Source organism: Suncus etruscus, chromosome 8 (genome assembly GCF_024139225.1).
Source record: "Suncus etruscus isolate mSunEtr1 chromosome 8, mSunEtr1.pri.cur, whole genome shotgun sequence".
Lineage (NCBI taxonomy): Eukaryota > Metazoa > Chordata > Mammalia > Eulipotyphla > Soricidae > Suncus > Suncus etruscus.
Genome location: NC_064855.1, coordinates 55,486,112 through 55,514,086, shown reverse-complemented (window position 1 = coordinate 55,514,086; position 27,975 = coordinate 55,486,112). Strand labels below are relative to the sequence as shown.

The window sequence follows — 27,975 nt, the reverse complement described above, 5'->3', positions numbered from 1 at the left end:
GGTAGGCACCTGCAGGGAGCAGCCTGCCCATTTGTGGAAAAAAAAATTACCATTTAGAAGCTGTTAAGAGTAATTCTTTATGATTTATACTTTCAGGGAACAAATCCAAGGTGTATTTCTAAGTCTTAAGATCAGATTTCAAAAAAGAAAAGAAAAGTGAAGTGTTGGTGATTTGATACTACAGTGAAGGGCCCGAGAGATAGCATGTAGATAAGGTGTTTGCCTTGCATGCAGAAGGATGGTGGTTCAAATCCCAGCATCCCATACGGTCCCCTGAGCCTTCGTGGGGTGATTTCTGAACATGGAGGCAAGAGTAGCCCCTGAGCTCTACCGGGTATGACACAAAAACCAAAAAAAAAAAAAAAAGAAGAAGAAGAAGAAGATCATATTTAAGAACTGCACTGCCAAACTGCCACATCCCTGAACATCTTTTCATGATTATTTAAAGTTTTATTGTTAAAATTTTCCATTTGTAATATAATGTATAGTCATAAGTTAACACTTTATTTTCATCTAGTTTTTTTACTTTTTTCTAATCATTATTTTAGATCAGGATTGGCCTATAGTCTTTCTGTGATGAAGAATGTCTTTATCTTTATTTCATGGTTAGCTACTAGGTAATGTCACTTAAAATATGGCTTTTAATTTTAACAAACTGACTTTCATGTTGTTTTAATTGATGTAATTTAAGAAAGCTTCATATGGTTACACTGTTAGCACAGTTAAACTCTGATCTCATTTTCACCTCAACCAAGGCAGCACATTTTGAATAGCAATGCAAAGTACTCAAATGATTTAGAAATGCTTTTCAAGCTTATTATCTTTAGAGCTAAATTAGTTTTTGTTTTGTTTTCTGTTTTTTAGGTGGTTGATTTACTGAGATATTTCTTCTGGGCTGAGCCGCAATTGAAGGCAATGAAAGCTTTACAACATGTAAGTAACTCATTTTTCCATACAATGTAAAATGAAAATATATATAATTCTTCCAAGTTTCTTGGAGATTAACTTAAGTTGTGACTTATCTGCTATAAAAAATGGATCCTAAACTATTTTACCCTAAATTTTATATACCTTGACATGCTCAAAATAGCTATGTTTAAAATTTTTAAACTTTCCAAACTAAAATTTAACTTGTATTTACTGTAATAATTAGTTGTTTACCATAGCTCCTAAATGGCAGATTGGAGGCAAATAATATTCAGAGGCAAACAAAGCATAAGATTCGAACTCTTTGAGTTAGAGAGATAATGCAGTAGACAGAGCACTTGTCTTGCACTTGGCCTACCCATTATCCCATATAGTCAGTCCCCTGAGCACTGCCAAGAATGATTCCTGAGAACAGTGCAAGGAATGACACCTAAATATCACCAAGTCTGGCCCAAAAACAAATAAATATTGAACTCTGAAGAGTTTTTAATACACTTCTGGTTTAAAATATCTTTTTTCTTCACCCTTTTGTATATATTCTTGGAAGAATCTAGGTTTATAATTAACTTCCTTAAAGGCTTTTAACTTTTGTCTGGAAACCAATATAAGTCTGGAGACAAGCAATTGAAAATATCAGTTCAGTGGTCAATAACTTTTTTGAGGACTGGAAGGAAATTTTAGTGGGCACTGCTTAAGAGATTGGTGGTTGAAAACTGGCTCTGGACCAATAGGACCCAAAGGATGGTCTTAGCAAAGATTGAATTGCTTTATATCTATTTTATCCATTATGATAAACATGGACTTTATGGTCTGTTGAGCACTTAAAAGATTTACTTACACACTTGCATTTTCTTTTTCTTTCTTTCTTTCTTTCTTTTTTTTTTTTTTTTTTTGTACTTGCCAGGCATGTTCTACTGCTAAGCTAACTGTTCTGTGCCTTTTATTTAACTTTAATTTAAACAGGCACTTGTGCCTAGTGGCTACTTTATTGGATAATGCCTCTATAGAGCCTAAATTAACAGAGTTATCTAGGTCAAATAATTTGTAGTGTATAGGAATGTGTACCTGGAAGTATCTAACTTAGATAATGCTAAAGGAACCTATTCCAATAGCCAGGGAAATTAAGTAAAAGTAAACAAATGAGGGGCCAGCAAGATAGCCTGGAGGTTGGGCGTTTGCCTTCCATGCAGTAGGACAGTGGTTTGAATCCTGGCATCCCATATGGTCCCTGATCCCCCCGTGCCTGCCAGGGGTTATTTCTGAGCGAGTGTAGAGCCAGGAGTAGCCCCTAAGTGCTGCCGGGTATGACCCCCCCCCAAAAAAAATAAAGTAAACAAATGAAACTACATGATATTAAAAAAATGTTCTGCCTAGCAAAAGAGACTAAATAAAATAAAAGGGAAGAAAATATTTTTGTATGCTACAGTTGTAGTAGTAAAGTGCTAATCTCTGAGATAAAGGGAACTCATAAAATTGAACAAGAAAACTTGCAACCTTATAAAAAAAATGGAATGAGCTGAGCAGATATTTTATCAAAGAAGACATATAGCAGGCCAATAGTCATGTCGATGGGAAAAAAAACTTATTTCACTTATTATAATGGAGATCAAGTCAGAATGTCAGCAAGATGCTACTACCTAACACTTAATGAGAATAGCCTATTTCTGAAGCACCAGAACAAATGCTAATGGGGAAGAGTACTATAGGAATGCTCTTAAATTGGTGGGAATGAAAGTTGACCTCTCTTTTATGGAAAACTGCACAGAACAAAATGTTAAAAAGGGTCCAGCAATTCCACTTCTGGGTGTTCAATCAAAAAACAAAAAAGTGCCAATTCAAAAAATGTGTAGAAGTACACCAGTAATCATTGAAACACTATTTACTATAACCAGTTTATGGAAACAATCTAATAAGAGATGACTGGGTAAAGGAAATATGGTATATTCACACCATGAAATGTTCCACATGCCAAAGAAAAATGAGAACTCATTTGGCAAACGTATAAATAAAATTATATGTAGTCATGCTAAGTGACTAATTTGAGTGAAAGAGGACAAATAACAATTCACTTGAGGGATATAGCAATGGAAAGCAGAAGAACAGATAAAACCATCAGAAATAAACTTATGGACTCAGACTTTAAAGCTAATTATAATATACTCAGCACCCTAACTGAGGAATGCAGTTTTTCCTAATCCTCAAGAAATATATTTCCCACATTTATAAATTCCCCTTTTTATAAACTAATTTTTAGTAAAATAATACAATTAAGTATATTTTAGTTCTATTATTGAATACATTGAGACATGTGAATTAAAAAGGATCAAATTAATAAAGTGAAAGGTTAAATCACAGGATTATCTGAGTTAACTTTTTTACCTGAAATAATTCAAATCATTAAGGTATACTTTTTCCCTTTTGTTTTTATTTTTTTTTGGGTGGGGGGGAGGGGTCCACAGGAGGTGGTGCTTGGTTTGATACTCAAGGGTTACAAAGTCTCCTGTCAGTGAGTCATTGAAATGCTTTCCAACCCTGTGAGCTATCTCCCCAGTGTTATGAAACTCCTTTTAGAAAGTAATTCTCAGGTGGGACTGATTTCTCAATGAATTTAGTGCATGCTTTGCACACAGGAGACCTGTCTTCAACTCCAGCATTATATGAGTCCTCCTTTCCCAACACTGAGCCAGATATAGCCCAAGTCACTGTGTGTGTGTGTGTGTGTGTGTGTGTGTGTGTGTGTGTGTGAGAGAGAGAGAGAGAGAGAGAGAGAGAGAGAGAGAGAGAGAGAGAGAAAGAGAGAGAGATCTTAAAAGACTTAAGTCCCTACTTTTTGTTCAATTTTCTGTCCTATGTGGCCCCATAGTGGTTTCATGATTGCTAAGAGGAGCTCCTAAGCACTACCAGGTGTGCTCCCGAAACAAAACAAATTACATAATTTTAACCCAGTACCTGACCAAAAATGCATCATGTTGGAAATAAAATTGTTTTTGTATTAATAGAAAATGGTGGCTGTTCACCCAGCAGAAGTGGTCAATATACTCAACTGTTTCACCTTCAGTAAAGACAAACTAGTTGCTCTTGAACTGTTAGCCTCGTAAGTATTTATTTTGCTTGAAGAAATTCTGGAAAATGCCTTTATCTGAGTTGTGTATATATCAATATATCAAAGTTTTATTAACAAAATTAACTAATAAAATTATGAAAGCATAGAGCTGAAATTTATCTAATTTTTGTTTGTTTGCTCTTGGTCTGGGGGAGGGGGGACTCACACAGCAGTAATTGGGTTACTCCTGGCTCTCCACTCAGGATCACTCCTGGCAAGCTCAGGAGACCATGTGGGATGCCGGGGCTTGAACCTAACATGCAAGTCTAATGTCCTATTCTTTGTGGTATTGCTCCAGCCCTTATCTATTTAGTATTAAGCTAATGTGCTTTTATGAGACATAACATAAGATAATGGAGCTTACCAGGATTGCTTATTTTAATTTGTTTTTTACTTGCTTCACCGTCTTAGTCTGAAGAACTTGAAAGGATCATTGACAAAGCCTTAGAATTTAAAAAAAAATTCTATCACTCTGGTATTTTTTTATAATACCATAGATAGACATCATTACAAGTACTTTGTTACATTTATTTATATTTTCAAATTAAGAGTAAGCAGTTAACCATACTTTTCTCCCTATGGTTTGGGAAAAAAGCTGATGTGTGAAAACCAAAAATTGTTGACCTCTATTTTATTATCCTTGTTATTGATTGAAAAGCTAAGCTATTTCTTGGAATTGGGGCAACTAGTCAGGCACTTGCTTGCACTCATACAACCCAGTTCCAATCCCATATGGTCCCCTAAGCCCAACAGGAGTTTTCCTTGAGCACAACTGGGTTCGCCCCAACCCCCAAAAAGCTAAAATGTATTTCCTTCATAGGAACATTGTTGATGCACAGAATTCTCGTCCCATTGAAGATTTATTCAGGATAAATATGTCTGAAAAGAAACGGTGTAAGAGAGTACTTGAACAGGTAATTTACTCAAAGTTGCTGTATAGATGTTGCCTTGTTTTTTCTTATTATTGAAGAAAAAGGTATCATTCTGTTGTGTTGACTTTGATGACTAACCTGACTGTTCTTATGTAATAACTTAGGAATGGCCAGCCCAGGGGCCAGGAATGTGGCTCAGCAATAGAGTATTTGCCTTGCATAGGTGAAGCTCTGGCTAAGTTTGATTCCCAATACCAAAATATGACATAAAATAAAAAATGCACTTCCTGGGACGAAAGCAATAATACAGAGAGTAAGGTGCATTGCCTTGCACACACCTGACCTGGGTTCAATCCTCAGAATTCCAAATGATCCTTGCAGGCCTTGCCAGGAATGAACCCTGAGTGCAAAACCAAGAGTTTGCCCTGAGCATTGCACCGTTTGGGCCCCTTAAAAAAAAAAAAAAGTATGATTTTTCCCTGCAATCTTTGTATACTTAGAGCTGGGATATAGAGTACTGGTAGCATCAGGGATTGACAAGAGGGCCTCTAGCATGAAGAGAATGTACATTAGCTATTTGAGCTGTCTCCCTAGCTAGTAAATTACTCTTTTGGGGGGGGGGGGCACACCTGATGATGCTCAGGGATTACTTCTGGCTCTGCACTCAGAAATCTCTCCTGGCTTTGGGGGACCATATGGAACGCCAGAGGGATCAAACCCAGGTCTGTCCTGGGTCAGCTGTGTGCAAGGCATACGCCCTACGGCCGTGCTATCATTCTGGCCTTTAAATTATTCTTTTTATATACAGTTGATGAGTATCATTGTATTGTTAGATGTCTGTTTGTTAATTTTTGTTGTTACTTGGCATTGTAGCTACACCCTCATTGTTGAGGTCTTATTCCTGGCTATGCTGTCAGAAATATTCCTGGTGGAGTAGGGGGAGGATATAGGGTGCCAGGGATCGAACCCAGTTCAGCTATATGTAAGGAAAGTATACTGTATCCATTATATTGTCCAGAAGTTTATTAATAATATCATTAAAAACATTGTTACCATTGTAATACTATTTAAGTAAAGTTTTTACTTAAGTGTGCCATGCTATCCAAGAGAGTTCTGATTTCAGTTAGCAGATTGTATGAGATACTTTTTGTTTTCATTGGAGTTTGGGGTTCTTCCTGGATCCGGCACTAAGAGGTCATTCCTGGCAGTAGTTGGGGAAATGTGTGGTATTGGAGATCAAACCAGAGTCAGCCATATGCAAGGCAAGCACCTTAATAATCTCTGTACTCTTTATCTAACTCTGATGCTCTTTGTTAATTTACTGGGTTATTTTCTTTTCTGGACTTTTCAGTATCCATAGTACTGAATCCAAAAAATTTGTCCTTTTATTGTACCCCCTTTTTTTTTTTATGTTACAGGCTTTCAAGGGAGGCTGCAAAGCTCCTCACGCAATGATCTCTTCTTGCGGGACAATTCCAGGAAATCCATATCCCAAAGGAAAACCAAGTCGTATCAATGGAATTTTCCCAGTAAGCATATGTTGATGTCTATATACAAAACTTATTATAGCTAGGTATACATTTTTAATATAGTGAAAATTTGTAAGGAAAATTCTAATTTTTGCATTAGTAGTGAAAGGAATTTTATCATGTTGCTGCTTAATTTATGGACTTGCCACTTGTTGCATGTTCTTTTATGAATTACATTAAAGCATAAAATGTACCAAAGAACAAGCCAAAAATGAATAAAGATGATTTTGCTTTACCAAGGACTGTAATCACAGATTTATATTAGGAATGAATCATTTCTCTGGGGTTAGAAATGAAAATTACATGGAATATATTTTTTCTAGAGAGGCTCATTATCTCTCAAAAGTTCATCAAGAAAGAAACTTCCTTCTAAACAAGGAACTTTTTATAAAATCACATTTTCATTAAAGTTCATAGAGTAGCTATTGAAATTTCTTCTAACCCATTCATCTAAGAGAATGGATGTTTACTGTTTCCAATAACTGATAGGTGAAGCCTTCCAGTGATAACGGATACATATGATAGACAACACAAAAATTTAATTACTACATAATATGAGATTGAGATCTCATAAAATAAAACTCAAAGATACTTCTTTTTTACTCCAGCATGTAAATAATAGCTTGCAAGAAATATACTTTCACTCATATAGAAGATAAAAAGATAGCAAAGCAGAAGCAATCGAGAAACAGAATAGTTGCTACTAGAGAAAAAAAACAAGGAATGAGATAAATGAATAAATAAATGGAATGGATAAAAAGCAAAAATGTAAGGGGGCAGATGGAAACTAGATTCTTTTTTATTAATATCTTTATTTAAACACTTCGATTACAAACATGATTGTAGTTGGGTTTCAGTCATGTAAAGAACACCTCCCTTCAGTGCAACATTCCCATCACCAATGTCCTGAATCTCCCTCCTCACCACCCCTGCTGTACCCTAGACAGGCTTTCTACTACTCTCATTCATTCACTTTCTTATGATAGTTCTCAATGTAGCTATTTCCGTAACTGCACTTATCACTATCACTCTTGTGGTGAGCTTCATGTCGTGAGCTGGACCTTCCAGCCCTCCTCTCCTTTGTCTCTGAGAATTATTGCAAAAATGTCTTTTATTTTTCTTAAAACCCATAGATGAGTGAGACTATTCTGTGTCTATTTCTCTCCCTCTGGCTTATTTCACTCAGCATAATAGATTTCATGTACATCCACGTATAGGAAAATTTCATGACTTCATCTCTCCTGACAGCTGCATAATATTCCATTGTGTATATGTACCACAATCCTTTAGCCATTCATTTGTTGAAGGGCTTCTTGGTTGTTTAAAGAGTCTAGCTACTTTAAATAGCACTGCAGTGAATATAGGTATAAGGAAGGGATTTTTATATTATATTTTTGTGTCCTAGGGTATATCCCTAGGAGTGGTATAGCTGGATCATATGGGACCTCAATTTCCAGTTTTTGGAGGAATCTCCATATTGCTTTCCATAAAGGTCAGACTAGATGGCATTCCCACAGCAGTGTATAAGAGTTTCTCTCCACATCCCCACTATCACTGCTTGTTCTCATTCTTTGTGATGTGCACCAATCTGTGTGGTTGAGATGGTACCTCATAGTTGGGAAACTAGATTATTAATGGTGATTATGTTGTAGTATATAAAGGTGTTGAACTGTAAAGCTGTGCACCTATAAATATACAATAAGTCAATTTTTAACAAATACTTTTTGAAAAGCTACTTTTTCAAAAAAACAGTACATTATTTTCTTCTTACTTAACCCTGAAACTTAGAGGTCTAAGAGAGATTGATTATATCAAGTACTTTCTATTAAGAACCAAGAATCTGAAAGTGTCTGAACATGGTTCTGTTGGTTTCCTCATAATTGCAGCTAAAAACATGATTAGAGATTGAAGCTATTTTTCTTGCTTTGCAAGTTAGCATTGCTAACTCATTTATCATCATAAGAATGTTTTGAGGGTATTAGTTTAATATCTCTTTAATTAGTAACTGATTTTCTCAACATCTGATAATACATAACCCAAAAGAGAACAATTGAAAGCTGGAGTCTCCTGTGCCATATTCTTGGAAGTAAAGTGCCTCCATTTCTGCATTAATCTCTTTATTAAAACATATCAGCCCTATTTGTTCTGGAAAATAACATTTGAGATATTTACTACTTTGACTGCCATGCTGCTTTGCACTACTTGATTACATACACTCTTACAAGTCTATTAGTGTATATAGCTCTTTTAATTATTGTAAAATGTGGTCTCATGTGCCCTTGGACATTATCTTTTTTTTTCTTTATTTAAACATCTTAATTACATATATGATTGTGATTAGGTTTCAGTCATGTAAAGAACACCCCCTTCACCAGTGCAACATTCCCACCACCAATGTCCCAAATCTCCCTACATCCCACCCCACCCCCACCTGTACACCAGACAGACTTTCCAGTTCCCTCATTCATTCACATGATTATGGTAGTTCTCTGTGTAGTTATTTCTATAACGGCACTCACTACTCTTTGTGGTGAGCTTCATGAAATGAGCTAGAAGTTCTAGCACTCCTCTCAATGTCTCTGAGGATTGTTACAAAAATGACTTATTTTTCTTAAAATCCATAGATGAGTGAGACTATTCTGCGTCTCTCTCTCTCTCTCTCTCTCTCTCTCTCTCTCTCTCTCTCTCTCTCTCTCTCTCTCTCTCTCTCTCTCTCTCTCTCCCTATGACTTATTTCACTCAGCATGATACATTCCATGTACATCCATGTATAGGAAAATTTTATGACTTCATCTCTCCTGATGGCTACATAATATTCCATTGTGTATATGTACCACAGTTTCTTTAGCCATTAATCTGCTGAAGGGCATCTTGGTTGTTTCCAGAGCCTGGCTATTGTGAATAGTGCTGCAATAAATATAGGTGTGAGGAAGGGGTTTTTGTATTGTATTTTTGTGTTCTTATGGTATATCCCTAGGAGTGGAATAGCTGGGTCGAATAGGAGCTCAATTTCCAGATTTTAGAGGAATCTCCATATCGCTTTCCATAAAGGTTGGACTAGACGCATTTCGACCAGCAGTGGATAAGAGTTCCTGTCTCTCCACATACCCGCCAGCACTGCTTGTTCTCATTCTTTGGGATGTGTGCCAATCTTTGTGGTGTGAGATGGTATCTCATCATTTTTTTTGATTTGCATCTCCCTGATAATTAGTGACAAGGAGCATTTTTTCATGTGCCTTTTGGCCATTTGTATTTCTTTTTGATCAAAGTGTCTGTATATTTCTTCTTCCCATTTTTTGATGGGATTAGATGTTTTTGTTTTTTTTTGTAAAGTTCTGTCAGTGCCCTGTATATTTTGGATATTAGCCCCTTATCTGATGGGTGTTGGGTGAATAGTTTCTCCCACTCGCTGGGTGGCTTTTGTATCCTGGGCACTATTTCTTTTGAGGTGCAGAAGCTTCTCAGCTTAATGTATTCCCATCTGTTGATCTGTGCTTCCACTTGTTTGGAAAGTGCAGTTTCCTCCTTGAAGATGCCTTTAGTCTCAATGTCATGGACTGTTTTATTGATGTGTTGTTCTATATACCTTATGGCAGGGGTCCTCAAACTTTTTAAACAGGGGGCCAATTCATTGTCCCTCAGACCATTGGAGGGTCTGACTGTATAGTAAAACCAAAACTTATGAACGAATTCTTATGCACACTGCATATATCTTATTTTGCAATGAAGAAACAAAACAGATACAAATACAATATGTGGCCCGCGGGCCATAGTTTGAGGACCACTGCCTTATGGTATCAGGTCTGATATCAAAGTCTTTAATCCATTTGGATTTTACCTTCATACATGATGTTAACTGGGGGTCCATGTTCACTTTTTTGCAAGTGGCTAACCAGTTCTGCCAGCATAACTTGTTGAAGAGGTTTTCCCTACTCCACTTAGGCTTTCTTGCCTTTTTTGTCAAAAATTATGTAATTTTATGTCTGGAGAACATTGTCTGAGAACTCAAGCCTATTCCACTGATCTGAGGGTCTGTCTTTATTCCAATACCATGCTGTTTTGTAGTACAGTTTAAAGTTGGGAAAAGTAATACCTCGCATTTTCCTTTCCCCTAGGAGTGCTTTACCTATTCGAAGGTGTTTATTGTTCCAGATGAACTTCATAAGTGTTTGATCCACTTCTTTGAAGAATGTCATGGGTATTTTTAAGGGGATCACATTAAATCTATATAATGCTTTGGGGAGTATTGCCATTTTAATAATGTTAATCCTGCCAGTCCATGAACAGGGTATGTCTTTCCATTTCCGTGTGTCCGCTCTTATTTCTTGGAGCAGGGCTTTATAGTTTTCTTTGTATAGGTCCTTCACGTCTTTGGTCAAGTTGACTCCAAGATATTTGAGTTTGTGTGGCACTAATGTGAATGGGATTGCCTTCTTAACATCTATCTCTTCCCTATCATTATTGGTGTATAGAAAGGCCATTGATTTTTGTGTGTTAATTTTGTAGCCTGCCACCTTGCTATATGAGTCTATTGTTTCTAGAAGCTTTTTGGTAGAGTCTTTAGGGTTTTCTAAGTAGAGTATCATGTTATCTGCAAACAGTGAGAGCTTGACTTCTTCCTTTTCTATCTGGATTCCCTTGATACCTTTTTCTTGCCTAATCGCTATTGCGAGTACTTCCAGTGCTATGTTGAATGGGAGTGGTGAGAGAGGACAGCCTTGTCTTGTGCCAGAGTTTAGAGGGAAGGCTTTTAGATTTTCTTCATTGAGGATAATATTTGCCTCTGGCTTGTGGTAGATGGCTTTAACTAGATTGAGAAAGGTTCCTATCATTCCCATCTTGCTGAGAGTTTTGATCAAGAATGGGTGTTGGACTTTATCAAATGCTTTCTCTGCGTCTATTGATATGATCATGTGATTTTTATTTTCTTGTTGATGTTTTGTATTATGTTGATAGATTTACGGATGTTAAACCATCCTTGCATTCCTGAGATGAAACCTACTTGGTCTTCCTAATGATGCATTGGATCTTATTTGCCAGGATTTTGTTGAAGATCTTTGCATCAGCATTCATCATGGATATTGGTCTGTAATTTTCTTTTTTGGCAGCATCTCTGTCTGGTTTTGGTATCAAGGTGACGTTGACTTCATAAAAGCTGTTTGGGAGTGTTCCTGTTTTCTCAATTTCATGGAAGAGCCTGGCTAGGATTGGGAGTAACTCCTCTTGAAAGATTTGAAAAAATTCATTAGGAAATTCATCTGGGCCTCGGTTTTTTTTTCTTTGGGGGGGGGGCAGATGTTTGATTACAGTTTCAATTTCATCAGTAGTGATGGGAGTGTTTTGATATGCTACATCCTCCTTACTTAAATGTGGAAGGTTATAAGTGTCCAAGAATTTTTCCATTTCTTCTAGGTTCTCATATTTAGTAGCATAAAGTTTCTCAAAGTAGTCTCTGATTACCCTTTGGATCTCTGCAATCTGTCGTGATCTCCCACTTTTCATTTCTAATACGGGTTATCAGATTTTTCTCTTTCTTTGTGAGTTTTGCCAATGGTGTATGAATCTTGTTTATTTTTTCAAAGAACCAACTTCTGCTTTCGTTGATATTTGGATTGTTTTTTGGTTTTCCACTTCATTGATTTCTGCTTTCAGTTTTGTTATTTTCTTCTGTCTCCCTATTTTTGGTTCCTTTTGTTGCTCATTTTCTAATTTTTTGAGCTGCGTCATTAAGTCATTCAGGTATGCCTCTTCTTCCTTCCTGATGTGTGCTTGTAGAGCTATAAATTTTCCTCTCAGGACCACTTTTGCTGTGTCCCATAGATTCTGGCAGTTGTGTCTTCATTATTTTTTTCCAGGAAAGTTTTGATTTCCTTTTCGATTTGAGTCAGACCCACTGGTTGTTCAGTAGCAGGGTGTTTAATTTTTAATTGTTAAAGTTTTTCTTCTGTGTGCCTTTGTAGTTCACATCTAATTTCAGAGCCTTCTGGTCAGCAAAGGTAGCCTGCGAGATTTCTATCCTCTTGATTTTATGGAGGTATTTTTTATGTGTCAGCATGTAGTCTAACCTGGAGAATGACCCATGTACATTGGAGAAGAATGTGTATTCAGGTTTTTTTGGGATGGAGTGTCCTATATATATATCTACTAGTCCTCTTTCTTCCATTACTCTTTTCAGGGCTAGTATGGTTTTGTTGGGTTTCAGTCTGGTTGACCTATCAAGTGTTGATAGGGCTGTGTTGAAGTCTCTCACTATTATTGTTATTATTGATTTCTTCTTTTAGATTTGTCAGTAACTATTCGATAATTTGCTGGTCTCTCATTGGGTGCATATATGTTTAATAGTCTGATTTCTTCCTGTTGCACATATCCCTTGATTAGTACAGAGTGTCCATCTTTGTCCTTTACCATTTTTCTGAGTATAAAGTTGGTGTCATCAGATATTAATATGGCCACCCCAGCATTTTTGTGGGTGTTGTTTGCTTGGATGATTTTCCTCCAGCCTTTGATTTTGAGTCTATGTTTGTTCGGACTATTCAGATGTGTTTCTTGTAGGCAGCAGAAGGTTGGATTCATCTTTTTGACCCATTTTGCCACTCTGTGTTTTTTAATTGGTGAATTTAGTCCATTGACATTGAGGGAGATGATTGTCATAGGATTTAATGTCATCTTTGTAGATAAGTTTGCTGTGTTTGTGGGTCTCTCTTGTCTTAGAATAGACTTGTCAGTTTTTCCTTTAAGGCTGTTTATTCATCTGTGAAGTTTCTGAGCTGTTGTTTATCCATGAAGCTATGAATCCTTCCTTCAAACCTGAACGTGAGTCGGGCTGGGTGCAGTATTCTTGGTGAGGCATTCATTTCATTCAGTCTTGTCACAATATACCACTGTCTTCTGGCCTTGAGAGTTTCTTGTGACTTGTCTGCTTAAGTCTTAGGGATGCTCCTTTGAATGTAATTTCCCTTTTTGATCTTGCTGCTTTCAGTATTCTACCTCTATCTGTGGGATTTGTCATTATAAGGAGGATGTGTGTTGGGGTGTTTTTCTTTGGGTCTCTTAGCTGAAACTCTTCAGGCATGCAGGATTTGAGTGCATGTAGTCTTTAACTCTGGGAGTATTTCTTTGATGATGTCTTTTTTGTGTGTGTGTGTGTGTGTGTGTGTGTGTGTGTGTGGTTTTTGGGTCACACCCGGCAGTGCTCAGGGGTTATTCCTAGCTCCAGGCTCAGAAATTACTCCTCGCAGGCACGGGGGACCATATGGGATGCCGGGATTCGAACCGATGACCTCCTGCATGAAAGGCAAACGCCTTACCTCCATGCTATCTCTCCGGCCCCTGATGATGTGTTTGACTGTTGGGGACTGTGACTTGTTTGAGGCCATTTTGCTGTTCTTTCTGCCATAATCCAGCCTTTCACCTAAAAGCAATATGCAGTCTTGCTGCAAATTTTTGAGCTAAGAGAAAAGAATGTGCAGCTGCAAGAGATAATTAATCTTGTAGCCCGGAGGAGAGCAACACGGCCCGGTACCATTCCCAGAAATGAGGTCTTACTCCCTCAACTATATTCCGGAGTGAACTAGGCTGTTATCAATAAGTGTATGCTACATTGTCTGTTCAAGATCACTGAGGCAAGCACATCTTGCACCAGCTCCTGATAGTCAAGCAATTAGGAATGCAGCTAGAAGGTCACTAGAAATTTCCATAGAAACAGCACGTTCATCATAACTTGAAGGTCATCCAGCCCCCTAGCCCACTGCCCACTTCCTTATTTAGAGAATGCTTCACTTTCTTTGTTCCTTGAAACCTGAAATATATCCTTGCCTTGTATGGGCCTTCGCGCCAAAAAGTGTGACTGACATCACCTTTGTACTGCCCCCTTCTCCTTCACTATATAAGAAGGAGCTGTAGTCAAATAAAGTTGCCTTTGAGCAGTGAGATATTGCCTTAGGTCTTTATTATTAACCTCTCTCAGATTTTTTACAGGTGTGGTTGTTCTTCTACCCAGCAAAATAGGAGTGCGGTTGTCTGTGAAGCCTTCCCAGCTAATTCCTGCTGGCACAGTCCCCAACATTTGACAGTTGATTCTTTCTGCAGATCTCCTACCTGGGTCTCTGGGACTCCAAGGATTCTTAATGTTATTTCTGTTGAGTTTATCAAAGACTTCTATTTTCATCTGTTCGCATTTCTTGAGTATTTTGTCCATTGCCTGTTCGTTTGTCTTAAGGTTCTTTTCCAATTTCTTCTGCTGTGTTGAGTTTTTCTGCATCACATCTTCCAGTACTCCGATTCTCTCCTCAGCTGTTGTTACCCTGCTGCGAGGCCATCCATTGAGGTTTACAGTTGAGCTACCGTGTTTTTCAGATCTGTTATTTCAGTTTGAAGTTTTCTGATTTCTGTTTTTGTGTTCTGTTCAGATCAATCTATGCTTTCTTTGAGTTCTACAAACATCTTCCATATTGTTATTTTAAGTTCCTTATTTGAGAGGTTAATCAGGTGGTTGGAATTTATAAGGTCATCCAAGCTTTTGTCTTCATTCTCTGTGCATGGTGTTTGCCTGCGAGGTTTTCCCATTGTCACGCTTGTAGTGTGGTTTTGCCTGCGTGTTGTGGTGGGGTTCATTGGTTAGAAAGAGTCGCGGCTGCAAAGCGGACTTCTGCTGCCTCTAGTTGACAGTTTTTTAGGGGTGCGTTCCCTAGGCCTCTGAGAAGACCTTCAGGTATTCAGAAACAAGACAGGCACAGGAGAAGTTTCCCTTGAAGTCCTCAGAGTGATCAGAAGCACAGCAGGGCGGAGCCTCCGCAGGCCAGAGAACTTAGCTTATTGGATGCGACCCCCACAGACAGAATTTACTCACTGGGCAGCTTCAAAATGCAGTTTTTTGGGGGTGCACTCCCTAGGCCTCTGAGGAGACCTTCAGGTATTCAGAAACACAGACAGGTACAGGAGAAGTTTCCCTTGAAGTCCTCAGTGTGATCAAAGGCACAGCAGGGCGGAGCCTCTGCAGGCCAGAGAGCTCAGCTTATTGGATGGTGACCCCCACAGCCAGAGTTTATTCACTGGGCAGCTTCAAAATGCAGTTTTTTGGGGGTGCACTCCCTAGGCTCCTGTGGAGACCTTCAGGTATTCAGAAACAGACAGGCACAGGCCCTTGGACATTATCAAATGTCTGACTAAATGTAGACAACAATATATTTTGACATTTATTTCAGTTGTAAGGTAGGTACTTATTTTTTATTTTTGGTACCATGGTTTACAATATTATTAATGATAGAGTTTTATTATAACATACTTTCTCAACACACCCTCCCTCAGAGTGTCCACTTTCTTCTACCATTGGTCTTAGTGTCATTATACTACCACCACCACCATCTTAAGTCACTGTCTTCCACTGCTATTTTCCTACCGAAGACCATTTCTCAATCTCTGTATTGTAGACATTTGTTAATTATTGTGAGATTTTATCTACTATGGTATTGGGATTCTGTTTCTGCTTAATTGTGCAGAAGAAACAAATTGGAACACACTTTATTCTGCCATCCCTCATATAAATTGTATTTTCTGAGTACTTTTACATATTTGTAAAGGCACTATGGCAGAAGAGAGTTGAGGACTTACTGAGGGTCAGAAGGAGTTCATGATGAAGCCTGGAGTCCCACTTCATAAATTCTTGCCAAGTCCTTTTCTTCAGTATAATATAGAGGTTTGGGGGGGTTTTTTGTTTTTTTTTTGCTTTGCACCTTTTATTTTTTGAAAGTCTTACTTATTTTACCTTTCATTACTTCTAATTTTAAAATAGGGAACTCCTTTGAAAAAAGATGGTGAAGAATGTACCAATGAAGGCAAAGGAATTGCTGCACGAATTCTTGGACCATCCAAACCAGTAGGTTTACAATATAAATTGCTAAAAGCTCCTAACTCTTGCGTGTAGTTTTCTACCTATTCAAAACAAATTCCATTTTTGTTGTGAAAGTTCAAAATACATTAGAAATCTAGGAAAGTGAATAGTTGTAGTGAATAGGATAATTAGCCTACAATCTTGGAAGCACTTGATTTAAATTGAAGCTGATCAGATTGTTGGGGGTTTGATTTTTTTTATTTTTCTAGGCACTTATGCTTTTCACCTAGAAGTACAAAGTGTAGAGAATGCACTTTATATAAAGGTTGTAGTTTAACTGAATCATTATTTGTACAAGAAAGTACTTAGGAGGATGAGAATACTATCTTTTATCAATGGGATGGATGGCTATATGGGGAAGGCGATTTTAAGATCCTGTGGTGCTCAAGGCTTATTTCTGGTTCTGCACTCAGGGATCACTCCTGGTGGGGCTGGGGACCATAGAGGTATCGATGAGCAAACCCAGGTTTGTTACATGAAAGACAAGACAAGCACCTTACTCTTTGTTATCTTTATTGCTTCAGCCTTGACTGGACCATTTTCAAGAAAATTATTACAAAAAAACAACTGTTGTTAAAAAAAAAAAAAAAAAAAAACCTGTTGGAGTAGAAGTATTTAATTCACTGTGTTGCACCTTGTAGTCCTGACCTGTCCTGACAAAACTCCAGTAACAGATGTTTATAGCAGGATTATCTCAGAGCATAATCTTTGCACAAGCCATCCAGGGCCATTCTGAGAGTTTAGGATCTGGATCTCTCTCATTGCCAGTAAGCTTTCAGTAGAAGATGCTCTGATTCTCTAGAGATCAATTCTTGAGGCTTGGTTACTTACATTAATTCCCTTAACTATAAAAATGGACATTTGGTTACTTAAAAAATAAGATTAAAATATTTTATTGATTTTTAGTCTTAGTATTAGAGTTGACAGAATTATAAAGTGTTAAAGAAATGTTTATTTTTTTCTCTTCCAAAGCAAAAAGAGGGTAAGAATAGGTTTAGAAGACTGTTTAATTTAATTTGGTATTTGAGATTCCAAATACCAAATTAATACCAAATGGTGGATTTCTTGTGCTATGTAATATATACAGATCATTTTTATAGATCAGTATGTATTTATTAGATAAAATAATTCAAGAACTATAGGAAGGCCCTTAGATTTGAGAAAATGTGTATATAATACCTTGAACATTATAGATATTTTACTTAGACTGAGTTCAGAATTTCTTATGTTCCTCTGAATTTTTAAATCACCATGAGATACTGTCACAAAGTTGTTCATGATAGAGCTTCAGTTATAAGATGTCCACCACCCACCCCTTCACCAGTGCACATGCACATTTCCTGCCACCCATGTCCCAGGTTACTTCCTGGCCTCCCCTCTGCCTGCTTCTATGGCAAATAGTTCTCTCTCTCTCTCTCTCTCTCTCTCTCTCTCTCTCTCTCTCTCTCTCTCTCTCTCTCTCTCCTCTCTCTCTCTCTCTCTCTCTCTCTCTCTCTCCTCTCTCCTCTCTCCTCTCTCCTCTCTCCTCTCTCCTCTCTCTCTTCTCTCCCCTCCCCTCCCCTCCCCTCCCCTCCCCTCCCCTCTCTTCTTTTTTTCCTTAGAACACTAGTTTACAATATGGTTATTGAAGGGGTATCATGCATATCCCTATACCTCCTTTTAGCATCCCATTCTTGTCTAGAGTGATCATTCCAAACTGTAATTTTCATAGTGGTCCTCTGCCCACATAGAGAGACTTGGATTTAAAGTTTGGCTCAGGGACCATAACACACACTGTTTAGGGTAAGTTACTCTTCAATGGAGATAATCTTAAAATTAAAAATATATGCCTTCAGAGCAGACCTTTGGAAGTAATTTCCATGTTCTGTTCAATTTAGCATTTGCCAATTGATATGCCTAGGGCATTCACAGCCTCTTAATACTAAATTATTTTGACTGATAAATTGTATATTGTATATTGTTTTGACTAAGTACCACTTAATTTTTTCTTAAACTGGTTTACTTCCTCCTCATCTAGCCTCCTTCAACGTACAATCCACATAAACCTGTTCCTTACCCAATACCTCCATGCCGGCCACATGCAACTATTGCACCAAGTAAGGAGTTCTTTCACTTTTCATTTTCTGTTATTTTGAGCTTTAATAAATTGAAAGTAAATACTGATATATGTACTTAGAAAGCTGGAGCAGTTCTGAAATGCACCACTATTGACTTCAACTTTACCATAAGCAGGTACCAAACAGTGTCCTGGACTGTCATGCCCAGTGTAGTAACAAATTAAATTTATTTTAGAGTATTTTTCTTTTGATAAATTATTTGTAATTTTTTTTAAATCATTGTTATGCTGTTTGCATGTTTGATTGAGATTTTGTGATTTACTGGAATGACAGTTTCTTGTTATAATTTTCACTTTTGGTAAATCATCTTGAACTATATTTTATAGTTTGTTTTCAAAGGTATCATTTGTGTGTTTATCTTAAAAGAATTCCAATATAAATCTTTGACAGAAAAGTAAAGCCAATTTCACCAGTTTTCTCATTTGGTCTCTGATTTCACTTAACCCTAGACAAAAATCCTCATGCAAGATGCAGCTCCATAACAGTTTTTAAAAATAAATGAAATTATACTAACTACTCTTTTTTTCTATTACATTTTTAGGTGCTTTTAATAATGCAGGTCTGGTACCTTTAGCTAATGTCATAGCTCCCGGTGTACCCCCACCACCTCCATATACTACTAATCCAGTAGGGGCAGGTAAAGTCATATGGTTTTGTTTTTATCATTTTATTTGTTTTGCTGGGGATCAAATCTAGTTTCATGCACTTTTCATTCAAAAGATCTCGCTTTTGAGCCACATCTTCATCCAAAGCCTTATTATGGATATTAAAAATAAAAATAACATTCTAACAGATTTACACCTGGAGAAGAGTTACTTGACATGATATGCTAACAGGGAGCAGATGTTAAGGGTGTCAAATTATCAATCTCAAAAGTTTCACAGTGCTCTCTACATGATAATTTCTCCTTGGCAGCTCCCAGCATGGGACCTTTCCAGAGGAGGTAGGCAGGTAGACAGGGTCCCTTCACTAGCTGGGATCCTCATGAAGTGGAAGATTGACTTCTCAGATGGCAGTGATTTCTGCACTCAGCACCCACCTCCTACTTGCCTGTCTGCTGCTGTTATGAGTAGAGTGCCCAGAAGTGACTCAGCTTACCCAATGACAGTGTTTTCTCTACACTCAAGTCCATGCTGTGCTAAATGACACACTCATGCTATGGTCATCACTCAAGTCTAAAAGGTCATTTAGACTTTGGCAGTAAATATTAGTGTTTATTAAAGTCTGATAAGGAGAGAAGGGGAGCAGTGTGGGAGCAGTTGCTCAGTAGCCTGTCAATCCTCATGTAGTGATTGCTATGTCATCCTAGCTTGCCACTCACCTGGCTATATTTTGCCTTTTCTAACATAGTGCACATCATAGTACACATGTATTATGTGTACTAGTGCACACCATAGTACACATTCATAGTTATTTTCTGGGCTTGTCTTTTCATAGCCACCTCAATGCTTGTTTTATGGTGATGAAAATTTTAAAGTTTTAGTGAAACCTCAAAATTAACTTTAAAATTAATTTTATATAGAAAATGAAGACACTTCCAATCAGTCAAAACCTCTGCAGAATCAAAGTGAGTATCATATTTTATCCAGAGATGTCTGTTCTGATAGTTACTCTCTAATCCACTGAACAATTTGGATTCCATTTATTATGACACTTTGTGTTGTAAAGAAAATTATTAAGTTAGGAATTTTGATGATGATTGTTTGCTGTGGTGCATATACTAAGTGTGTTTAAAATTAACCATATACTTTTTTACCTGTGTGTGAAGCTTACAGAATAATCCACAATGCTACGTGACATTCTCTGCATGCTATCTGCATTGTGTGATATTAGAAACCTCATTTCCCTTTTGCTATAAGCACATAAGGCCAGTTTTGACAAATGCTATATGGGATAGCACTCTTAAGATTGAATTACTTAGTAAGTATTTTGAATAGTATAACACTGTAACTAGTAAAGGTTGCACCAATGCAGAAAGAGGAGTAAAAGGGAAGCAGAAATGTAGAATACCTGTGCCTGTAGATGGCAGCAGTGCTATACCATTTTATTTCTTCTCTAGTAAAGAGGTCTCTAGCATGAGGCCAGGAAGGAAATGGTTTCTGGTCTGAGATCAAAGCTGGTGGTAAAGTGTTATGTATGAAACCCTATCAGCAAAGTGCAGAAACACTGGTGGATGAGATGCAAATGGATGAGGGAAAAGCGCAGATTTGTGAAAGGAAATGGACAATGATGAAAGCATTGTATGCCCATAATCCAGACATGAATAGCTGTTAATTTCACAACGACTAAATAATAAAAATGTCAGAGTGGAGGAAACTGCATAGAATGACAATTTGGAATATTGAGTTCAATAGTAAGTTCATTATTATTAATAAGACTAAATTGGAAGATTGAGTTCAATGGTGACTAAATTCTTAGGAAATGGATATGAGTCATAGAAAGACTTAGATGCCATTAAAAAGGAAATAGTATCTTGAAAGTTTCTAGGAGAGGCAGTGGCTTGTAGAATGTGATGGATATTCTAGGACCTCAATGGCGAAACCTATGGCACGCATGCCAGTGGTGGCACGTATGCCAATGGTGGCACGTGAAGGCAGCTGGCACACGGGAAGGTCCGCAATTAAGATATGCAGCTCGGCCAGAGGCAAGTGTGCCGGTGTCTGCTTTCCAGCTCACCTGGCAACAGGGCCGGACATTGTGCAGCAATTTGGCCACTCAGGCTCAAAAAGGTTAGCCATCACTGTTCTAGGTAATGATTTAAGAGAAAAATGGTAAATTCAGATATCACAATTTTTATTTATAAAATTAAATTTTAAATTAAATTAAATTAAAATTTTTTAATTTGTAAAATCTAAAAGTTTATTTGACAATACCTTAAGGTATGAATTGAAAGACTATTCTGAGCAAGGTTTGGAAGATAACTAGTTCCTCTAGTAGAAGTCAGGATAATGACTAGCAACTTATATGAGGCATTAGTCTACTGTTCTTGCTTCTGGTAGGCTTTAATGTTAGCTTACCATTATGGAAATCTGACTGCTTTTCTTGAGTTAGCATCTTCTTTGAACATAAGATCATTGACTCTTTGCTTCTCCCACAGCGTTTCCTACCCCAGCAAGTCAGCTCTTTTCTCCTCCAAATTCTTCAACACCCGCTGCAACGCCCGTCCCTACTGCATCCCCCGTCAAGGCAGTAAATCATCCATCAGCACCAACAGCTGTCACTGCTTCTGGGATGAACATGCCGAATGCTGTCCTTCCTGTGTTCCCAGGCCAGGTGTCCTTGGCCACCCATACACCTCAGCAGTCAGCATCAAATCCCACCGTTATCAGAACCTCTTCACTGCCAGCCGCACCCGTCACTTCTGTTCACAGTACAACTACTCCCGTTCCTTCAGTTTTTTCTGGCCTCGTACCCCTGCCAGGTCCTTCAGCAACTCCTTCCCCAGCTCCTCAGGCCACATCTACACCTCGGCCTACTGCAGCTTCCAGTGAGACATTTGCTTCTACTTCAGCCCCTTTTACTAATCTACCTTTCTCTGCCACGTCTACTGCTGCTCCCGCCAATCCAAATTCTGCTTCATTGTCATCTGTGTTTGCAGGACTCCCTTTACCCTTAACACTAGCATCCCAGAGTTTATCCAGTCCCACTCCTTCTGTGATTGCCAGTGGTTCTGCTCCTAGTGTTGCTGCTCCACTTGGGGTGAATAATCCTCTTCTTACTGCATTAAAAGGCTTTCTGACATCAAATGATACCAATTTAATCAACTCTTCTGTTTTATCTTCCGCTGTTACAAGTGGACTGGCTTCGCTTTCTTCTCTTACTAATCAGAACTCTGAGTCTCCTGCTTCCGCCCCTACCAAGTGCTATGCACCATCAACCGTTCCCACCCCACAGAGGTCTTCTACTCCAGGACTGGCCATGTTCCCCGGCTTGTCATCCCCTGCAGTAAGCTCCACGTCTGCTCCTTCTACATTACCTGTACAGTCTCCTCTCGCTACTGCTCCCTCATCTTCCACTGCACTGCCAGTTAGCTGTGGACCCTCAGCCACCCTTTTGCATGGCTCCCACCCGAGCAACTCAGATTTGCATCTTTCTTCTACCCCTGCTGTCACAACCCTTCCTATTATGATCAAGACTGAGCCCACGAGTCCCACCCCTTCCGCTTTCAAAGGCCCCTCTCATTCTCTGAACCCCACTCATAGCACTTTAGGTTTGTCAGGGACGTTGGGACGTGCATATACTTCTGCATCAGTGCCCATCAGTTTAGCAACTTGCCTTAATCCTGCATTATCAGGTCTCTCCAATTTGAGCACTTCCCTGAATGTTTCAAATCCCCTTTCCTCGATTTCCCTTCCTCCACACGGGTCCTCCACGCCCATCACTCCAGTATTCCCTGCCCTCCCTCCTTTCACTTCATTGACCAATAATTTCTCTCTAAGTGGCAACCCATCTCTGAATCCATCAGTGTCTCTTCCAGCATCATTAATAGCCACCTCAGCCACCACCGTGACATCCGCATCTCTCCCCCATCCCACTTCCACCGCAGCTGTTCTCTCAGGGCTTCCTGCCTCCACACCAGTCTCCGCAGCCCCTTTTCCCCTCAATTTGTCCACTGCTGTTCCCTCACTTTTTTCAGTCACTCAAGGACCTCTGCAGTCTTCAAATCCCTCATATCCTGGATTTTCTGTCTCCAACACCCCCAGTGCTACCCCTGCTCTCCCTTCATTCCCGGGCCTGCAGGCTCCATCAACGGTGGCAGCCGTTACACAGCTGCCTGTTGCTGCTACAGCCCCTTCACCAGCTCCCGTCCTTCCAGGATTTGCTTCAGCGTTTAGCTCCAATTTCAACTCTGCTCTTGTTGCACAAGCTGGGTATGTGAATCTTTTAGAAATTTAAACAGATCAATCTGTTTAAATTGTAGTTCAGGGTCCCTTGTTGTGTAAGCACCACACCTGTAGCATGCTTAGGATCAAACTCAGGGCCTATATAGTTTTTAAGCCATTCAAATAAACGTTAAAAACTTAAATTTTTCTCAGATGCAATCAGTGCCTAAAATTGTTTTATGGCTTCTTGACCATGTTATGGTAAATATATATAAAATATTAACACTTTATATTTGATTATTATAGAACAGCAAAACTTCTATGTAATACATAGATTTCATACTGATAAACTTTATAGCAGTTTTGTTATATATCATTTGTGATAAATGTTTAGTATCATTTACTGATACAAAACTAATTCCTTCCAATAAAGTTATAAGATTTTTTGATATATCCTAAGGTAATATTTTATAAATACAGAAACTACTTTTTCTGACATATTCATTTTGACCTGTTTTCTATTTTAGCTTATCTTCTGGACTTCAAGCTGCTGGCAGTTCTGTTTTTCCAGGCCTTTTGTCTCTCCCAGGAATCCCTGGTTTTTCCCAGAATCCTTCACAGTCATCCTTGCAAGAATTGCAGCATAATGCAGCTGCACAGTCAGCCTTGTTACAGCAGGTAAGCTGCACAAGTAACCTCATTTCTGTGGTAACATTTGCACTACCACGTTACACTGGCAAAAATCCTACACTGGCAAAAATCACTCTCTCTAAAATGTCTGAAGATTTGATAATTCTCTCTAAATTAGCAAATTGTATTTATCTCCTATAGAAGAATAGCAAAGATGATAGGATGTAGTCCTTTATATGAAATGTTGTCCCTGCTTGTACACTGTATATGATATCTCAGCTTGGAGATTTTTACAAATGAGGTCTTTATATGCAACATTTAAATTTTAGGTTGTTTTTATTTTTTTATAATTTAAGCAAAAATAATGGACTTTTAAATATTAACTAAAGTTTTTTCTTGAAAACCTGCTGACTCTTTGGCAAAGTATATTACAGTACTCTTTCAGCATTTCTGAAACTTTATTCATTTGAAGAAGTTTGGTGCTTTTTTTCTTAGCTTTTTTTTTTCCTAATATATCTTTATTTAAACACCATAGTGACATGTTCATAGTTGGATTTCAGTCATAAAATGTGTATCCCCTTCACCAGTGCAATCTTCCCATCACCAGTGTTCCCTGTCTCCCTCTTCCCCCTCCCCCTGCCTATATTCAAAACAGGTATTCTATTTCTCTCACTCACTACCATTGTCATAGTAATTGTTGGTTTAGTTTGGTAATTGTTGGTATAGTTTCTCTAACTATACTTAACAATATTTGTAGTAAGCTACATATTGTGGGCTGGTCCTTCCTTTCTCCTCTGACTTAATTCACTCAGCATAATAGTTTCCATGTCCATCCATGTATAGGAAAACTTCACTACTTCATTTTTTTCCTAACAGCTGCATAGTATTCCATTGTGTAGGTGTGCCACAGTTTCTTTAGCCGCACATGTGTTGTTGGGCATCTGGGCTGTTTCCAGATTCTGACTATTGTAGTGCTACAATGAATATAGGTGTGCAGAAGACCTTGTTGTATTGTGTTTTTTGTGGACCTCAGGTATATCCCTCAGAGTGGTATAGCTGGACCATATGGAAGATTAGTGTTCAGTTTTTTGAGGAATCTCCATATTGTTTTCCATAAAGGCTGGACTAGACAGCATTCCCACCAGCAAGAATGAGAGTTCCTTTCTCCCCACATCCCTTCCAGTACTGATTGTTCTTGTTCTTTGTGATGTGTGCCAGTCTCTGGCATGAGATGGTACCTCATTGTTATTTAGAATTACATTTCCCTGATGATAAATTGTGTGGAAGTTTCTGTTATTTCTTCTCCCCATTTTTTGATGTGGTTAGATTTTTTTCTTGTTAAGTTCTGTCAATACCTTGTATATCTTGGATATTAGCCCCCTTTCTCATGGGTACTGGGTGAATAGAAATCTGGTTTTTCTTAAAAATTTCAGAAAACTTGGACCAGAGAGATAGTACAGGGTTTTGGGTTATGGCACTTCCCTTGAACACAGCCAATTTAGTTTTGTTCCCTGGCACCACATATAGTCCACAAGGACAACCAAGTGTGCAGTTGTGATGCTAAAATTTCTTTTTAAGTTTCTGATATTTAATATGTACCTAATAATAATGTCAATAATATAAGTGAATATAACATGTTTTTAGGTTTACTAAATTAAGAGGTCAAATCATTATTTCCTTTTTACCAGAATTTAGATTTATTATAAATTAAAGCTTATAATACTTTAAGATATTTCTAAAATGTTAAAATACCTATTAAATCATTTGCCCTTCTAAAATAAAACCATTTTGACCGTTTTCTCCAAATTCGCTTTGCTGTGAGTATATGTATATATATATATATATATATGAGTGTGTGTGTGTCATGTTCAACAAAGAAAGCATGATGCATTTGGTAGAGGCCAGATAATTATTAAGGGTGAACAATTACCTTGTAATTTCAAAGCTTTTATAATATGTATTTAATTAAAGAACCATGGATTATCCACTCTGGACAAGACCTGGGTACTGAAAAGAGATAAAGTGATAGGCATGCTATCTCTTCAGCAACAGTTACAAACCAGTATTTAAAAAAGATAAAGGGGGTATTGGGGAAAGAAAAGAAAACTGTCTGTCCCAGAGGTATGCAGGGCCCGGCTGGGAGGGAAACTGGGGACATTGGTGGTGACAGGAAATGTGTAATGAATTCTAAATTTACTGAGAATTATTCATACCATTTCCACAAGGGTTGAACCAAACAACATTCTCAACAGCAGTGGGAATGAGAGTTTGTTTGTTTTTTTACCATATCCCACCAGCATAAATAATTTCTATTTTTGAACTTGTGTGAGATATATTTCTTTGTTGTCTTGATTTGGATTTCCCTAAAAATGGGTGATGCTGAGCACTTATTCTTGTTCTTCTTGGTGATACACATCAAGAAGTGTCTTCATTTTGTCTCCCATTTATTGATAGGATTTTTTAATTTGTTTTGTTTCTTTTGTTAATATAGAACTTGGATGTTAAACCCTTTTCTGAAGTACTAAATATGAATCTTTTTTTTTTCAATTAAGTGGCTCCTTTGTCATGCAGAAACTCATTAACTTAATATAGTCCCATTTGTTTATTTTTATTTTATGCCCTTGCCAGTGGTTAGATCATTGAAGTATCATTAATGTGTTTCTTTGGGTTCGATAACAGAAGCTTTGTGAGCTTTACTGGGCCTTCATTTGGTGCATAAATTTTGATGGATGGTAGTATCTCTTCATCTATTCTTCCCTTAACCAATAAGTAGTGTCCATTACTGTCTACTTTTTTTATATTTAATACCATTTGGTCTGATATAAGTATAGCTGTTGCAGCTGTTTTTTTTTTTTTCCTTCCATAGACTTGTATGGTTGTTCTCCATTCTTTCACTCTGAATCTGTATTTATTCTTTAGGTTTAGGTGTATTTCTTTTCTTTTTTTTTTTTTTTTTTTCTTGGTTTTTGGGTCACACCCTGCAGCACTCAGGGTGTTCCTCCTGGTTCTATGCTCAGAAATCGCTCCTGGCAGGCTCAAGGGACCATATGGGATGCTGGGATTCGAACCACTGACCTTCTGCATGCACGGCAAACACCTTCTCTCCATGCTATCCATCCACCCCCTAGGTATGTTTCTTATAGGCAGCAGATGGATGGATATCTTTTCCTGACCCATCTATCTCCTCTGTGCCTTTTTATAGAGGGAGTTTAGTTTGTTGAAATTGAAAGAAATATGGGGAAGGGGTGGAGTGAATTAGGGGGTATTGGTGGTGGAAATGTTGCACTGTTGAAGGGGGGGGTGTTCTTTTTTTTTAACTAAAACCCAACTACAAACATGTATAGAATTGTGGTTCTTAAATAAAAATAGATATATATATATAATAAATAAAATGCAAAAAAAGATATATAGGGCTATATTATAATTTTTGTGTATGCATGTGTGGAATCTAGCTGTTTTTGCAAGTCTGCTTTTTATATGTGGTGGCCTTTCAGTAATTCTTGGAGGATTGGTTTAGTTGTTTCAGATGCTTCCAGTTCTTGTTTGTCTGAAAGGTTCTTTTTGTTTGTTTTTATTTTTTTATTTTTGTAATATTTTTATTTAAGCACCATAATTACAAATGTGTTTGTAGTTGGGTTTTAGTAATGAAAGAACACACACACCCCCTTCACCAGTGCAACATTCCCACCACCAATTCCCCATATCCATCAAGTCTAAAAGATAACTTTGCAGAATAGTGGGCTGGAAAATGTTTTTCACTCAATACTTTGAACATGTCATTTTACTCTTTCCTGGCTTATAAGATATTATATGGAAGGTCTGTTGCTATTCATAGTGTTGTTCCCTGATACTTGATGAAATTTTTGTCTTGCTGCTTTTTTTCCTGATTCTGGTTTTTTGTTTTTTTTTTTTTCCTGATTTTACCATTTTAATTACTAGATATCTTGGTACTGTTTTGTTTGAGTCTGTTTTGTTTTGTTTGGTACTCTGGTCATCATGAACCTGTGCAGGAGCCTCCTTCCAGGGATCAGGATAATCCTCGATGATTGGGTTTTTTTGCCAGTTTTTTTTCCCCTTTCTCTTTT

The 27,975-nt window shown here is 37.9% G+C and overlaps 1 protein-coding gene across 1 annotated transcript in view; it reads left to right on the top strand.

Annotated features, from left to right (window-relative positions):
* Positions 1–27,975, top strand: part of PROSER1 (proline and serine rich 1) — a 36,706-nt gene that overhangs the window by 6,181 nt on the left and 2,550 nt on the right. The window contains exons 3-12 of the mRNA XM_049778761.1: positions 865–933; positions 3,927–4,021; positions 4,851–4,944; positions 6,321–6,431; positions 16,222–16,305; positions 18,338–18,416; positions 18,979–19,074; positions 19,960–20,004; positions 21,535–23,308; positions 23,788–23,938. Of these exons, the coding sequence (XP_049634718.1) occupies positions 865–933; positions 3,927–4,021; positions 4,851–4,944; positions 6,321–6,431; positions 16,222–16,305; positions 18,338–18,416; positions 18,979–19,074; positions 19,960–20,004; positions 21,535–23,308; positions 23,788–23,938 (2,598 nt within the window). The remainder of the gene's footprint in view (positions 1–864; positions 934–3,926; positions 4,022–4,850; positions 4,945–6,320; positions 6,432–16,221; positions 16,306–18,337; positions 18,417–18,978; positions 19,075–19,959; positions 20,005–21,534; positions 23,309–23,787; positions 23,939–27,975) is intronic.